The sequence below is a fragment of the Suncus etruscus genome, chromosome 17 (genome assembly GCF_024139225.1).
Source record: "Suncus etruscus isolate mSunEtr1 chromosome 17, mSunEtr1.pri.cur, whole genome shotgun sequence".
NCBI lineage: Eukaryota > Metazoa > Chordata > Mammalia > Eulipotyphla > Soricidae > Suncus > Suncus etruscus.
The window spans coordinates 9,906,577-9,921,913 of NC_064864.1; the positions used below are offsets into that span (position 1 = coordinate 9,906,577).

General features: G+C 37.2%; 1 protein-coding gene across 2 annotated transcripts in view; it reads left to right on the top strand.

Annotated features, from left to right (window-relative positions):
- FAM13C (family with sequence similarity 13 member C) overlaps positions 1 to 15,337 on the top strand; it is a 135,021-nt gene that overhangs the window by 74,012 nt on the left and 45,672 nt on the right. For both annotated transcript variants that reach the window (XM_049790522.1, XM_049790523.1), the window contains exon 5: positions 2,964 to 3,027. In XM_049790522.1, coding sequence (XP_049646479.1) covers positions 2,964 to 3,027 — 64 coding nt within the window. The remainder of the gene's footprint in view (positions 1 to 2,963; positions 3,028 to 15,337) is intronic.

Below are 15,337 nucleotides of genomic sequence, written 5' to 3' on the forward strand. Positions count from 1 at the left end.
TGCCACTTGCTGCCATTGTCTTACCATCTTCTGGCAATAATACTCTGGCCAAATTTTTGGTTAAAAATGGCAAAGTAGCAAGTAGTTTCCAATTAAAGAAAACACCATCTTTCTGTTTTCCTGGTGCTACTATCATTGGAGAAGCCCTGATTTGAAGATCAATTTAAAGTTACTAAAATTTTTTGAGTTCTTTGGAGTTTTTGATGTTTGAGGATTTGGGCAAATTCATTATTCTCCTCCAAGAATTTCCCTCATTTTCTGGGGAAGTCTGTTCTGTATTTGACAAAGCACTGAAATGATTACCATCTACTTGCATCGGCACCTTTGAGCTCTGTCTAGTGGGGATTAACTGCAGAAAATAAGTCAAGCACACCTGGACTATCTGAGCTTTAGGTCACTAGCGCAGCCATCCTTGAGCTCACAGGTGGACCATTTATTCAATACAGCCACCTGGTTCCCAGTAGGTGAGCCATTAGGTTTACAAAGACTCTAAGACAGTTACTAACCATATCAACATTGAATAGTCAAAGAGTAGAGATTTGGGCACTTTGCACAGCTTATCAGCAGGCATCCTTAAAGATGTAGAGTAATATATTGACAATTTCCTACAGTGTTTTTCTCTGCTTGCCAGACTCCTCTTTGCAGCTAGCAGATATTTTTCATCTATTCTATCTTGAGTGTACATTTGCAAAAATGTGCATTCTAAGACCTAAGCTATCCTGCCTAGGTATATATCTCCCATCCTTGAGGTTTTCTGGTAGGGAGATGAATCCTCCAATTCTATTGATACTCAGGAGACTGAGGGGTTAGTATGGTTGCACCTCACTCATGTTCTTTCTTCTGAGTTCACAGTTGGTTGTATCCTGTAGCTCTCTATTACACTCGGGAGGTTCATTTCTGAGAGACATAGTATCGTGGTGACAATTTTGTTTTACTATCTCCATTCTCAAGCAAATTGTTCTCATAGTTGGCAGTGCCTAGGTGCCTAGGTGCAGAATGCCTATATTGCATTGTGTGAAGAGGGAAGGTTTGCGGAATTTCTAAATGTGCATTCTGACTTTTGAGAATCATTCACCTTGTTGGCCATTCATGTAGAGGCTTTCTTCAGGAATAAAATGATAGCGGATAATAACTAATTATGTCCCCAAATAAACCTTTTCATAAATAACTTAACACTAAATAAAAAATCTATTATTTATTAAGAGAGTGGGCCTTTTTATAAGGAGGATAGTTATAATTTAGTATATTTATATTACATAATAGCATTGCATTCTGCTGCTGAAAAACTTGATTGTGTAATAGTGTTTTTGGATCATAGCATTTGACAAATCATTATTTCAAGCTATCAGTATCTCTGCCAGTAGTGTGTGTGTTTTAAAATAGATGTTTCAAATTGATTTAAATTTTTAAAAAATCTGAGCGCTGATTTGGAGAGATAGTGCAGTAGGTAGAGTACTTGCTTTGCATACAGACAACACAGGTTTGATCCCCAATATTCCTGTAAGGTTCTCCAGAGCATTGCCAGAATCAATTCCTGAATGCAGAGCCAGGATTACTCCCTGATCATTGCTGCATAGAGCCTCCCAAAAATAAATAACTATTTAAAAATGAAATAATGTTTGTATATATTTGTCTTTAGAGCCCTTTTCTTCCACTAGATATTATATTAAAGCAAAACCTAGCTTCCTAAGTTGTAAATATTTGTTGTGTTAGTCAAGAAATGTCAAAAAAGCTCTCCTATAAACCGATTCATTTTTCTGAAACAGCTTCAGAGAGTTGATTGGTTCAAAAATGGTTGAAAATCGTTTTAAAATAATTTGGAAAATTTTCCATTTTGAAATACTAATTAAAGATTCAACAGTGTAATGGGCATAACTACTAATCTTTTTTGGTGGGCTTACACTTAATTTAGAAATGCAAATCAGCAAGAATAAATTCAGATAATGAGAACATTAAACAGAAAAATCTACAAACAGCATGACAGAGATTGAGGAGGAGGGGCCTATACTGAAGACTGACTGGGAGGTGACAGAGGAGCTGAGAAGAGTCTGCTTATTTGAAGACAGAAAATTTAAAAGTCAAATTCAGGAGGCAACACTCTAGCCAAGAAATAGAAGGTTGAGGCTTGAAAGATAGTACAGCAGGTAGGCTGCTTGCTGTGTGTATGGTCAACCTGGGTTCAGTCCCTGGCATCCCATATGTTAGTTACCCTGAGTACTGCCAGAAATTTTTTCTGAATGCAGAGCCAGGAGTAACCCTTGAGCAAAAAAAAAGCAAAAAGAAGTAGAAAGAAAAATGAAAAAAAGAGAAGGGGGGAGACAGGGGAGAGAAAAGGGTGGGGAGAGTCAGAGACAGACAGAAAAAGAGACAGAGATGAAAGAAAGAAAAAGAAAGAAAGAAAGAAAGAAAGAAAGAAAGAAAGAAAGAAAGAAAGAAAAGAAAGAAAGAAAGAAAGAAAGAAAGAAAGAAAGAAGAAAGAAAGAAAGAAAGAAGAAAGAGAGAAAGAGAGAAAGAGAGAAAGAGAGAAAGAGAAAGAGAGAAAGAAGAGAGAAAGAAAAGAGAAAGAGAGAAAGAGAGAGAAAGAGAGAAAGAGAGGCGAGAGAGAAAGAAAGAAGAAAGAAAGAAAGAAAGAAAAGAAAAGAAAGAAAAAAAGAAAAGAAAAGAAAAGAAAAGAAAAGAAAAGAAAAGAAAAGAAAAGAAAAGAAAAGAAAAGAAAAGAAAAGAAAAAAGGACCCAGAAAGGTTGAGATGTAGTAGGCATAAGTGAGAGTGACAGGAGCTAGGAGGAGAAAGGCTAGCCAGGTTAAAACGCAGCAATGTTTGGAAGAAGGATTTTATTTTGCAGGCACTGAGAAACCACGGAGCGCTTTTAATAGAGTTAAGACAAGGATTGTCTTCATCAGTTTCAATATGCTTTCCGGAACATTTTTTAAATAAAAATAATGTTTTTGTTTTGTTTCGTAGAATAGACCAGAGGACTGCCAGTTGGCCCAAGGATGCTTTTGAAACTCGGCAGGATTTCGGTGAGGTAGGTGCAGTCAGTGGTGGTGATATGAATATGAACTAATTTAATCATGCAATTCTTTTGCCTCATATCCACCAGATCTTGCCAAGTTCTACAGTCATTTCTGCCTGGTTTTGGGGTTGTCTAAACACGGCCATCACAGTTATATTTGTAAAATGTCCCCTTATTTTTTTCTCTGCTCCTCTGTATGTTTTCAAATGGCTTTGCAGTCTCAAGATAATCATGCCTACTGTTTATCCATGGAGCATGATAGATGCAATTTGACATTTGAAATATGGTCCTCTGCTCCGCTTTGAGACAGTGAAGCTGTGTTTTCAAAACAAATGTTATTTTCCACCAAAGTAGATTTTAAAAGGAATAATAATGCTCAGATTCCAGCCAGAGAAATGATAGGTTTCAGGAAAATTATAAGTGTGTTATTTATATAATTATGTAATTATTTATGTAATTTGCTTGATGGCCATCATTTTTCTCTGCCTGGAACCTGACTATGTATTTGTCCTATTCTTCATCCCAGAAAGGTATTGGCCTGAATCTAGGTAGATTTTCTTTTCATTATTACTGTGAAATTTGCCATAAACAATAGTCACAGGGAATCTGGATGCCTCATTAAGTCAAGGGGTGAAAATAACACGACCACGATTGCTATTGTGCTAATGTCCACAACACAAACTACTATTTATTATCTGTATGTGTGTGCAGACATACAGAAATCATTTTAAAATGGCACAGTCTTGTACATGCATGCTAACTCAAGTGAAAAGAGAGTTGAGTAAAGTTGTGAGTGCCAGAATTCATGAACACAGCTGTTTGGCCCACTGTGACTAAGCATGATTCTAGTTACAAACAAGCACGATTTTTTGGACACAAGTGACTAGGAAAAGAAAGATACTTCGAAAGGTCAATTTGAGGTGGTTTTCTGGAATTTGGGAGACATTTTGGTTTTTGGATTGGAAACTTATTAGAAGGTGATGATTTTATGAACCAAGTGAGCTGCGTAGGTGTCAGGGTACTGAAGAGAGGCACTTCTGAAAGGGCGAGAGTGATTTATTCTAGGTGTGCATTTTTGCATACCACTGTGCTTGATCATAGCGAATGTGTGCTCAAGACAGGTTGGCTCTAATCAAGGGGTGAGCGATAGGTGCAAATGCAAAATCTTTTACGCAGTTTCATAGTAACCAAATTTGGGGGTCAAGGATTCAGAAAACAGCTTAAGTTTGAATTAGGGTTCAATATTAATGGGGTCCAGGCCTTTCATGGAAAGGTGATGTATTGAAACTCACTGCTGAAGAAGACATCCTGAAGGATGGGAATTGATATAATTAATTGATTCTAATCATCTCTTTTATTTTTTCAGTGTCATTTCTTTATAACATCAATATGGGGAAAAAGTAAATGATAGATCCTTGTTCTATCCACTGTGTGGAGTTTGCACATTCTTTTTTGTTTGTGTGGACATTTTTGTGATCATTCAATAAAGCTTTAAACAAGAGGAAGTTAACTCTTGTTTGTTTATGTCAATTAGTCTGTGGTAAGATTGGTTTTATTATATATTGCTGTGCTTATAGGCAATTTCCAAGACTCTGTGGATGATGTTAAAGGTCTCACGATGTCTTCAAATTTGTTTAAAGCATTAAATAGTTTAGTTTACCACCTATCAATATTTCTTCAGGCAGTTGCTCTATGGAACACCTAAGGTGGGAAAGATGGGTTCAGTTTATTTAAACAGAAATAGATGGTTCATGTAAAAATGCACATACTATTATTCTACTGGATTATTTTTCACAAGCTGTGTACATGTCAATTAAAATCATTAAACAGACTGTCAGCCTCCCATATGTCCCTTAGGAATTCCCTGTAGTTTTACAGGGAATTGTACCCCCCAGAGAGATAATTATTATTCAAACCAATGTCCATTTATTTTGCCTTCTTTGAGATCACTATGTAAACCAGCTTTGTGTACTCTCTTACAGATTGTTTGTGAGACTCCGAGATGTTGGTTGGGACTTGATATTATACTCGCAGTAGCCCATTTTAGACCAATTTCTGTCTCTCATGATCAGTTCTAAGTGTTAAGTTTTAAATAACTTTTTACTGTCTCTATATTTAGTTGTCAGACATTTTGTTAGTTCTTTATTTTTTCCATACAAATAGTTACAGAAGTACATATACATGTTGTATGTGCATTTGTGTGTATACAAATGACTCATCAAACATGAAGCCAGACATGCTAAGAAATCCTTGATACAGAAAATCAAAACTATTTTTTTCAAGTAGAAATTCTTATTAGGTCTATTGTGAAAACTATACAATTCTTTACATTTTGAGATAATTAAATGGGTACTAGATATTTGAAGGATATTAAATATTTTAATTTTAGCTTTTGGGGGCCGTACCTGGCAGTACTCAGGAACCACTTCCCCCTTTTTAAAATATAAATATTTTTTTCTTTTTTTTTATTTAAACACCTTGATTACATACATGATTGTGTTTGGGTTTCAGTCATGTAAAGAACACCACCCATCACCAGTGCAACATTCCCATCACCAATGTCCCAAGTCTCCCTCCTCCCCACCCGACCCCCGCCTGTACTCTAAACAGGCTCTCCATTTCCCTCATACCTTCTCATTATTAGGACAGTTCAAAATGTAGTTATTTCTCTAACTAAACTCATCACTCTTTGTGGTGAGCTTCCTGAGGTGAACTGGAACTTCCAGCTCTTTTCTCTTTTGTGTCTGAAAATTATTATTGCAAGAATGTCTTTCATTTTTCTTAACCCCCCCAAAATATATATATAAATATTTATTTAAGCACCATGATTACAAGTATGTTTGTAGTTGGATTTCAGTCATAACCTATACCCCCCTCCTTCCCCACCCCTTCCTGTATCATGATTGACATTCTACTTCTTTCATTCTTTAACATTGTCATTCTAGTTGTTAGTGTAGTTATTTCCCTAACAGCATTCCCCACTTTTTGTGGTAAGCTTCAAATTGTGAGCCGGTCCTTCCGGCCCTTCTAGCCTTAACTCTATTGTCTCTGGGCCTTATTACAGTAATGTCTTTCATTTTTCTTAAAAACCATAGATGAGTGAGACTATCCTATGTCTATCTCTCTCCCTCTGTCTTATTTCACTCATCATAATAGATTCCATGTACATCCACGTATAGGAAAGTTTTATGACTTCATCTTTCCTGGCGACTGCATAATATTCCATTGTGTATATGGACCACAATTTCTTTAGCCATTCCTCTGTTGAAGGGAATCTTGGTTGTTTCCAAAGTCTGGCTATTGTAAATAGCGCTGCAATGAATATAGGTGTGAGGAAGGGGTTTTTGTATTGTATGTTAGTTCTTTAAAACAAACTCATTTGTTTCATATCTGATCTCTGTTTTCCAATTCAACTTGTAAACTTAAAGTCCAAAAAGTTTTAATTTTGTTTTTTTTTTGTTCTTTGTTTTTGTTTTTGTTTTATTTTTGTTTTTGTTTGTTTTTGGGTTTTTGCTTTGGACCACACCTAGGGGATGATCAGGAATATTCCTGGCCCTGCACTCAGGAATTACTCCTGGTAGTACTTATGGGAACCAGAAGGAATACTGGGGATTAAGGAACCTAATTGGTCATGTGTAGGCAAATACCCTATCTGCAGTACTGTCTCTCCAGCCTCTCAGGATTCTTTATTTTATTTTTATTTTTATTTTTATTGTTTGGTTTTTGGGTCACACCCAGCAGTGCTCAGTGGTTACTCCTGGCTCTGGGCTCAGAAATTGCCCCTGGCAGGCATGGGGGACCATATGGGATGCCGGGTTTTGAACCACAGTCCTTCTGGATGGAAGGCAAATGCCCTACATCCATGCTATCTCTCCAGCCCCTCACTCAGGATTCTTAATGTGAAATCATATTTAGTTTTGTTGTGCTATATTCTAAGGTTCTACTGGGGAGGAATAAAGCCTTTATAAATACTATTGAAATTTTCTAGAAGAACCTTTGTTTTAAAAAAACAAATACAGTAAGTTTCTAACATGTGATAAGTGTTCAATAATGACCTAATATAGATAAGAAGTTAGACCTGAATTTCCAATCACAGTTCTTTTTCTATAAAGAGGAAATTTGTTTTTATTTAGTTGTCAATGAAAAAAGATAATTTTTCTACCTAGAATTAATAGAAAAATCTAGTTATTCTTTACATACTTTTTGTTTGTTGAGTAAGAACAGCATAAAATTGATCTCAATATTAAAGAAATCTTCCTCCTCTTTAAACTCTAAAGATAGAAGCAGAGAGATATAGGGATTACTTGGGGCCAGATATGATCTCCTGAGCATATATCTACAGAAATGTTCTGCACACAGAGATAGCAGTAAACTTGGCACTGTTGGATGTGACTCTCTCCTCCCCCATAAATAAAGTCTATGAAGAAATTACTAGAAGCTTCATTTACTAATAGTCAATTAATATGTACATTTGTGGTATTTCCTGTTGAGCCTTTATTTATATTTCTGTGTAGAGCTCCTTGTCAAGTTTTTGGTTACATTTTTGGTTACATTTTAGGATCATTCATGTTTTGGTATATGTTGTTTTGTTCAAAAGGTATTACTCCCTCAAAACTGTTCTAAGAAAATCAACTATAAGATTTGATTAAATAACAAGAAACTCAAAACTGTTCTGAGAAAATCAACTCACAAGACCTATGAGTTGGCTGAATGCTATTTTTCCTACAGAATAAGTTAGATTTTGCATTTCAATAGAAAAATATCTTTAGGGTTGGCACTTAGTTCAGATTTTCTCAGGATTTTATTTTATTTTACTTAAGGAAAATGCACTTTTCCCCTCTAATTCTAAGTTAATACAACCCTGCTTTACCAAAAAGGGGCATTTATTCAAACTTTAAAATGTGCCTGGTAAGAAGGAAGCCTGAGCACCAACCAAGGTGTCAAATTAGGGTGTCCACCCTTCATAGCCAAGAATTACTGTGGATCGAAAAGCTGAGAGGTTATTTTATACCAAGTAAAATTAAGGCAATAAAACATATTGTTAGGAAACGCTGCTGTGGAAGTCTCTGGCACCAAATCCAACTGTATCTGTGTATAAGCTCGCTAAGACATTCTTATGGCCTTTGTAGAAAAAGGCTGATTACATACCTGTTTACTAAACTGTTGTTTCCATTGTTGCTGGTTTCTTTATGGAATATTGGATAGTCAAGGCTTTGTGTTGTTCCTCTTCTGCTTGTTTTGAATACTTCTCCCCAGTAGATGCTGCCAACTAACTACAGTGCTTGGAGCTTCTAACCTATTAGACCGTTGTATTTGTTCCTAGATTATTGTATGTATATATGGTGATTATTCTATGAATCTCAGAAAAGTGCTATCATTCTGTATGTATCCTTCATCTTCTGGCTTACTTCACTTAAAATAGTATTCTGTAGGTCCATCTATGTTGCTGCAAAATCCATGCTTGTATCATTTATAACTGCTGTGTAGTATTCCATTGTGTATAAATGCCACATCTTCATGATCCACTCATCTGTGGTTGAGCATTGAAGTTGGTTCCAAATCTTGGCTATTGTGCTGATTGCTGCAATAAATAATGGAGTTCCTGATTCAACATCACTATGTACCTAAAATATTACTGTGAAAGATTTGTAATCCACTTCGGCCAAAATAAAAATTATTAAAATAAAAAAAAGAAGGCAGCCTGGGGTGTGGGGATAAGAGGGAACATTGAGTCATTGTTAAAGGAAAGCTGACACTGATGGTAAGATTGGTCTTGAAACATTGTACTTTTGAAACTCAACTGTAAATAATTTCGTAACTCATGGTGCCTTAAAAACATTAATTGAAAATAAAAACATTCTTAAAATTTAGTTATAACATTGACAAACAAAAGAAAACAAAACGGGGTTATATTAATGCATAGATGAAAGCTGAGGTTATCTATGCATAATTAGATCTGGGGATTAAAAACTTGCATTTCCTTCCATCTTTTGATTCTGCTTTTTATATTGACTTTATCTTTATAAAGTTACCTTTCTTGGGCTGGATAGTTAAGACACCCAGGAAACTTCACTGCCTTGCTCCCATACAGATGTGATCACCAATATCCTATATGGTTCCTGAGCCCTGCTAGGAGAAATTTCTGAGCTCAGTGTCAGGAATAAATTCTGAACACCAACATGTGTGACCCCCCAAACAAACAAACAAACAAACAAACAAACAAAATTTACCCCTCTCTATTTAAGCTAGTAATTGCAAAGGTGTACATGGATGTGTGTGTGTTTTGATATAGCAAAGGACCAAAAAGCTTAATAACTTCAAATACTTATTTATGAAGTCATCATCTTATTCTAATTCTGGGTGTATTCATTTGGATTCTTTGTTCAAAACTCACAAAATTGGCATCAAAGCAGTGTCCATAATAGATTCCTTATCTAGAGGTTCAGAAAAAGAGTCTACATTTCAGCTTTTTCAGATTCTGACCTAACTCTGTTTCCTTACCTTTATAGTCGTGAGAGCTTTTTTTTCCTTGCTAGTTGTCAGCTAGAGACGGCTGTCAGCTTCTAGAGACAGATGGAATTCTCCTTCCTGTGGCCCTTTCCCTTCATCTTTGAGCTAGAAACAACATACAAAACCCTTCTGTGCTTCAAATTTCACTGACTTCATCTCTAACTACCAGTTTGAAAGAAACACTCTGCTTTTAGAAGACAGTATCATTGGTCAGCTGAGTAAGAACTTTAATTATATTTTCAAAATCTGGATTAGTATCTGATTGAATAACAAGTATACAGGAGTCTTGAAAGTTATATTTAGAATGTTTTCTACCGAGTAGATATTACTACCTTTAAGTTATCTGGCTAAAATGAACAAGAGTGAGATAGCACAGTGGGTAGAACACTTGCTTTGCATATGGCCAACTTGGGTTTGATCCCTGGCATCTCAAATGGTCCCCCAAGTCCACCAGTAGTGATTCATGAGTGCAGAGCTAGGAGCAACCTTTGAGCATCGCCGGGTGTAATCCAAAATCAACCCCACCCCAAAATGAGTAGCTACAGGCCCCTATCAAGAGGGTATTTTCTTGTGGAGCCAGCATTCTAGAAAATAAATGTCTTATAAATCAATTATTCAGCCCTTTTTATCAGTCTAAGTTAACATTTTAAATAAGCAAATATGTTTCATAAATATATGCATAGCTGACATAAAGACACACAATAATACAATATGTAAAATTTTGGACTCATTGCTACTGTAACAGCCCTTTTAAAAAAACGATTGGGTTTCTGGGCTATAAAACTCAGATTATGAAGCAAGAAAAGGCTGAGTTTTTCTATTTCCTAATAAGATATTTATAAGGGGAAATAGCTAATGCTTTCCACTGTGATCTGTCATCTTTAACGATATGTGTTCACTGGGTAAGATTGTCCTTATTTACACACAAGTGCTGATGGCATCAGAATAGTACCATAGAGGGCCCCTTGAACCAAATATTTTATTTTACATTATGTTCATTCATTGGGTAATGAAGAAGAGTTGTGTTATGGCCCAGTGACTCTAAATATATAAAACAATAAACCAGAATAGCTAGGAAGTTTGAAATTGGGTATTCAGAAAGGCCTCCTAAACATTGCTGAAGAAAATAAAACTGGTGTATAGCGATATTGTATTAATTGGTTCCTATTCTACTTATACTAATATATTGAACAATGGAGGCACAATTACAACTCTGAACTGTAAAGAATAATGAACCAGTAGAAATAAATATATATAGGGAATGGTTGGGAAGGGAATAATCAAGAGGATTACAGAAACGGTGGTGGATATCTAGGCAATCAGTACTGATTCATGAATTTGGTGAAAATTTGACTCCTAAAGCAACAATTGTTGACTTGGGTTTTGAGGAGTTGCCTGGGGTCTGAGAACAAATGGAAACAGGAAGGAGTGCCTGTTAAAATGTGGAGGAACAGGACATTTATTTATAAACGGAAAACAGCAAAATTCAAGGGAGAAAAAAGATGTTAAATGGTAATGTTTGGGGACTTAGTTATATCCCCAGTTTTGAACAAATTTCTAACTTGTTTTGCTTCAAATTACCATAGAAAAAAAATCTGTCATTTGTGGACCACTCAGCCTCTTCACAGAATTTAAATGTAAGCTCTGCAACCAGTAAACGAACTACAGACAAAAGCAACCCAAATAGCATTTACCCCTTCAGCCTATGTGGGTGTTCTCTATTCCAGCCCAACTAAAATGGGACCTGGTAATTGTAGAGGAGAGAAAATGAGTAGAATGTTTCTAAAACAAGCAATATATTTTCCATTGTGTAAAAGAGAAAAATTCGCTTTTTGGATATGACATCATCTTGATTTTATGACTCTGGCATCTTTTTTTGGTAGATTTGAGCTAGAACAGAGGGAGGTAGTTGGTCTTCCTGGAAGCACACACTAGTCTTACCAATTTTTCTACTCATTCTAGAATTCATTCAGGGAAAATTGCTCACAGTCTGGTTCTGAGAAAAAGGAGTGAAAGTCCTAGAAAGAATAGATGACAGGAACTTCCTGCCCCTTTCCTGCATTAAAGCTCACAAAGACATGATAGGAGAAGAGATGGAATAGCTGTGTATTTCATCTCCAGAACTCTCTCTTTTTTCTGACAGTAACAACTATCAGCCTAGTTTTATTTGTTTGCTTTATGATGTGTCTCCCCATTAGACTAGAAGCCCCACAAGTAGGGACCTGAAGTCAATCTCACACACTAGCAGCTCTTTAATTTGATAGCTGCTAGAACCTAAACACAGAGAATGTAAATTTAATTCTCGACGGGTGGGGGAACTATCTGTGGTTCTTTGGGGGTGACTGTATAGGGCTTAGCCTTGTTGGATAATTTGGATGTCTTCCAATGGGTAACCATTGGGCAGATGTGTGTAAGACAGTGGCGGGTGTGCATAGGTAAAGTGCCCCACTTGTCTGCTTCATTCTGCTTCATATTCACCAGAAGAGATATTCCTTTAGGAGTCCATCTTATACTGTATCTAGTCCACACCCACTATTCAGGAGCATTTCCAGGTGTCCTGCACTGAGGTAGAGCAAGTTGTCCTCTTGATATATGTTGGTTTGGGCAAGAAGGGATAAGATCGGCAACAGATGGTCAACATAGATTCTTCCATTCTGCTTTATGCTATTTCATTTAGAGCAACTTGTGTTCCTTACTATTGAAAATATTCTTGTTTCTCGGATGGAAATGATCTCTTTAGATCTTTTGCCATTTTTTTTGTTCATTCCTTTCAGCTAATACCTATGCAGCATCTCCAAAGGGTAAAAGCCAGCTATACAGATGAAATGTCACTCATCTTGTTTCAACTTTAGTGTTATTACCAGTGAGAGGAAGGTGTATTTGTGTGTGTGCGTGCGTATGTGTGTATGTGTGTGCCTGTCTGTCTGTCTGTCTGTCTGTTTGTCTCTAGAGAGGATGAGATGAATGAGAACAACCCCATGCCTACTTTTAGCCATCATTGGGCCTCAACATTATGCTTCATTCTTGGTTAGAGACCAGAAGCCTGTGAATGAGAACCAGTGTACTCTTACTCAGTGAAATGATTTTGTGTTGTGTGGCATGAACACTTTCAGTTCCAAAAACATTGGGCCAGATTCTGTGCCAGCTGGGAGGAAACTTAGAAGTCATTTAGAAGCAGAGTCAGATCCTTAGAGGTAATGTGATGAGACAAAATTCAATTGACTTGGTGTAGAATTTTGTCTCCCACAGGACAGAGCTCTTCCTAGCAACCTCTGGAATTTGATGATGTTTATAAAACTCTCAGCTTCTGGTCCTAGAATGTTTGCCAACTGTGTGTGCTGTACAGAATGTTTTCTGAGCCTTTCTTTTTATAAAGCAGGGGTTGCTGGAGATATAGTACAGTGGGTATAAAGTTTATTTACATATGGCTGACCTGGGCTCAATCCCCAGCATCCCATTTGGTCCCCTGAGCACCACCAAGATTAATTTCTGCATGCAAAGGCAGGAGTAAGCCCTGAGCATGACCAGGTTTGGCCCCCAAACAAACAAACAAACAGAAATTCTTAAAGCAGTTCTGTATTATTCAGCTTACCACTCCTAGGAATATACCCTAGGAACACAAAACACAATACAAAAATGCGTTCTGCACCCTTATATCCATTGCAGTGCTATTTACAATAGCCAGAATCTGGAAACAACCCAGATGCCTGACAACAGATGAGTGGCTAAAGAAACATATACACAATGGAATATTATGCAGCCATCAGGAGAGATGAAGTCATGAAATTTTCCTATACATAAATGTACATGGAATCTATTATGCTGAGTGAAATAAGTCAAAAGGAGAGACATAGACAGAATAGTCTCACTCATCTATGGGTTTTAAGAAAGATAAAAACACTATTGTAATAATGCCCAGAGAGTGGGTGAGTGCAGTTAGAGAAATAACTACACCAACAACTATCATGGCAATGTTAATAAGTGAGAGAAGTAGATTGCCTATCTTAAATACAGACAGGGATTGGGAGAGGAGGGAGATAGGGTGGGGGAGCATTGGTGGTAGAAAGGTTGCATTGGTCAAGGGGGGTGTTCTTTTTTTATAACTGAATCCCAACTACATGTTTGTAATCATGGTGCTTAAAGATACTAATTTAGAAAAAAAAAACACAGTTCTATAAAGCAGGCAATACTGTCATTGTTATTATTATTGCTTTCATCAAAGAAATAACCAATCTATAATTTAATCAACCAGTTGCTTATTTGATTATAATCCAGTCTACAATGAAGGGGTCATCTCAAGCTGTGTTCTACTGGGGTAAGGATAAAAGGACATTTTAAAGGGTCAGACAGAGAAGTGGTATGAGCCGAGTCATTTCTTAGAAACTTTTGAATTGGTTCTTGAGTCACTTCACCTTTCCATGAATGATTAGCAATACTTTAAGGGACATCTCAGTGTCCCCAACAATCAGTGGGCGTGTTATTTTTCTAATGGCAAATAAAGAGGAAATGAGAATTGCAGTCAGGCTGCACTCATCGTGAGAATGTTCAGCATTTTTTTTTCATTTAGAGAAAAGATTAAGTTTGTGACTCAAGGTGCGCTCTGTTTGCAAAATAAAATAAAATAAAAAAGAGGAAATTGACTTAGAATAACCAGGCTGTTTGCCTAAAGCTTGATGTATAGCCGAGCTGAGACGCCTGCTAGTTCTTCCTGAGTTTTGTACCCTTTGCAAATCTACAGAATGTACAAGGACACATGGAATTTGTGAGAACTAGCTGACTCATGGCCTCATTTTAAATGTAGGAAGTGATTTCTTAACTTTGCATTTCTTTACTTGTGACAAATTCTATATAATGATAAAATTGTGACTGCAGTTATCTTTAAGTTAAGTGTCAAAGTTTTCATGCGTGAACTCCACCATCTGTCACTAGAGAGTCGTTCATCTCCTCAATGAAACTCTTAACCACTAAACACTAATTTATTTTTCTTCTCTTTTTGTGCCCTAAAAGTACCTACACTCAGTTAGAAATATTGTGCCCAGAAGTTTTACTTCTCTAGTTGATTTTTCTCTTGTGACAAGCTTATTTCACTCAATAATGTTTCAGTATTTTCCAGGTGGAGGTGGTATGTGTGAATTGTCTTCTTTTGAAAGCTAAATAATATTCCATTGTGCCAGTCACACTTTCTAGTTATCAATAGACACGGGTTGTTTCTATTTTACTAATCAGCTAATACTAAAGCAGGACTGTTGAATCAAATAATTAACGATTGAGCTGGATGGCAATGGATGGAGGCCTTTGTGCTTAGGCCCCAGCCACGTGGCTTCATCCCCCATCCAGCCGGCGGGTCCCAGGCCCAGGTGAATGGCGTAATCACTCACTCACAGGCAGGCATTAGGAACCATCAGCTTTATTCATGCCCTAACCACCACAGGTGTGTGGCCTACTCATAACCTTTCAAGCACTAGTTATTCTTGGCCCTGCATCTTAAACTCCTTTCAGCCATCTTCCCTTTGGGCTCCATGCTGGTCAAAGACCAGAACACAGAGGCCCAAAAGCCAGAGCGCCCAGCAGCGCAGAAAGGGGCAGAGAACCTAATCCCCTGGCTCCAGGGTTTATCTACCTCTTCCAAGACCCCTCCCAGGAAGGAGCCGGGTCTTGCAGGTAAGGTCACACCTAATATCCGGTTCCCAAGACCCCTTCCAGAAATGGGTGGGTCTTAGGTATCTACACCAAATCCAGGGTCTCAGCTAGGTACACCAACACAGGACTGCCATTGAAAGATACTGCAGTAACCAGGAGGGAATAAGGAGGG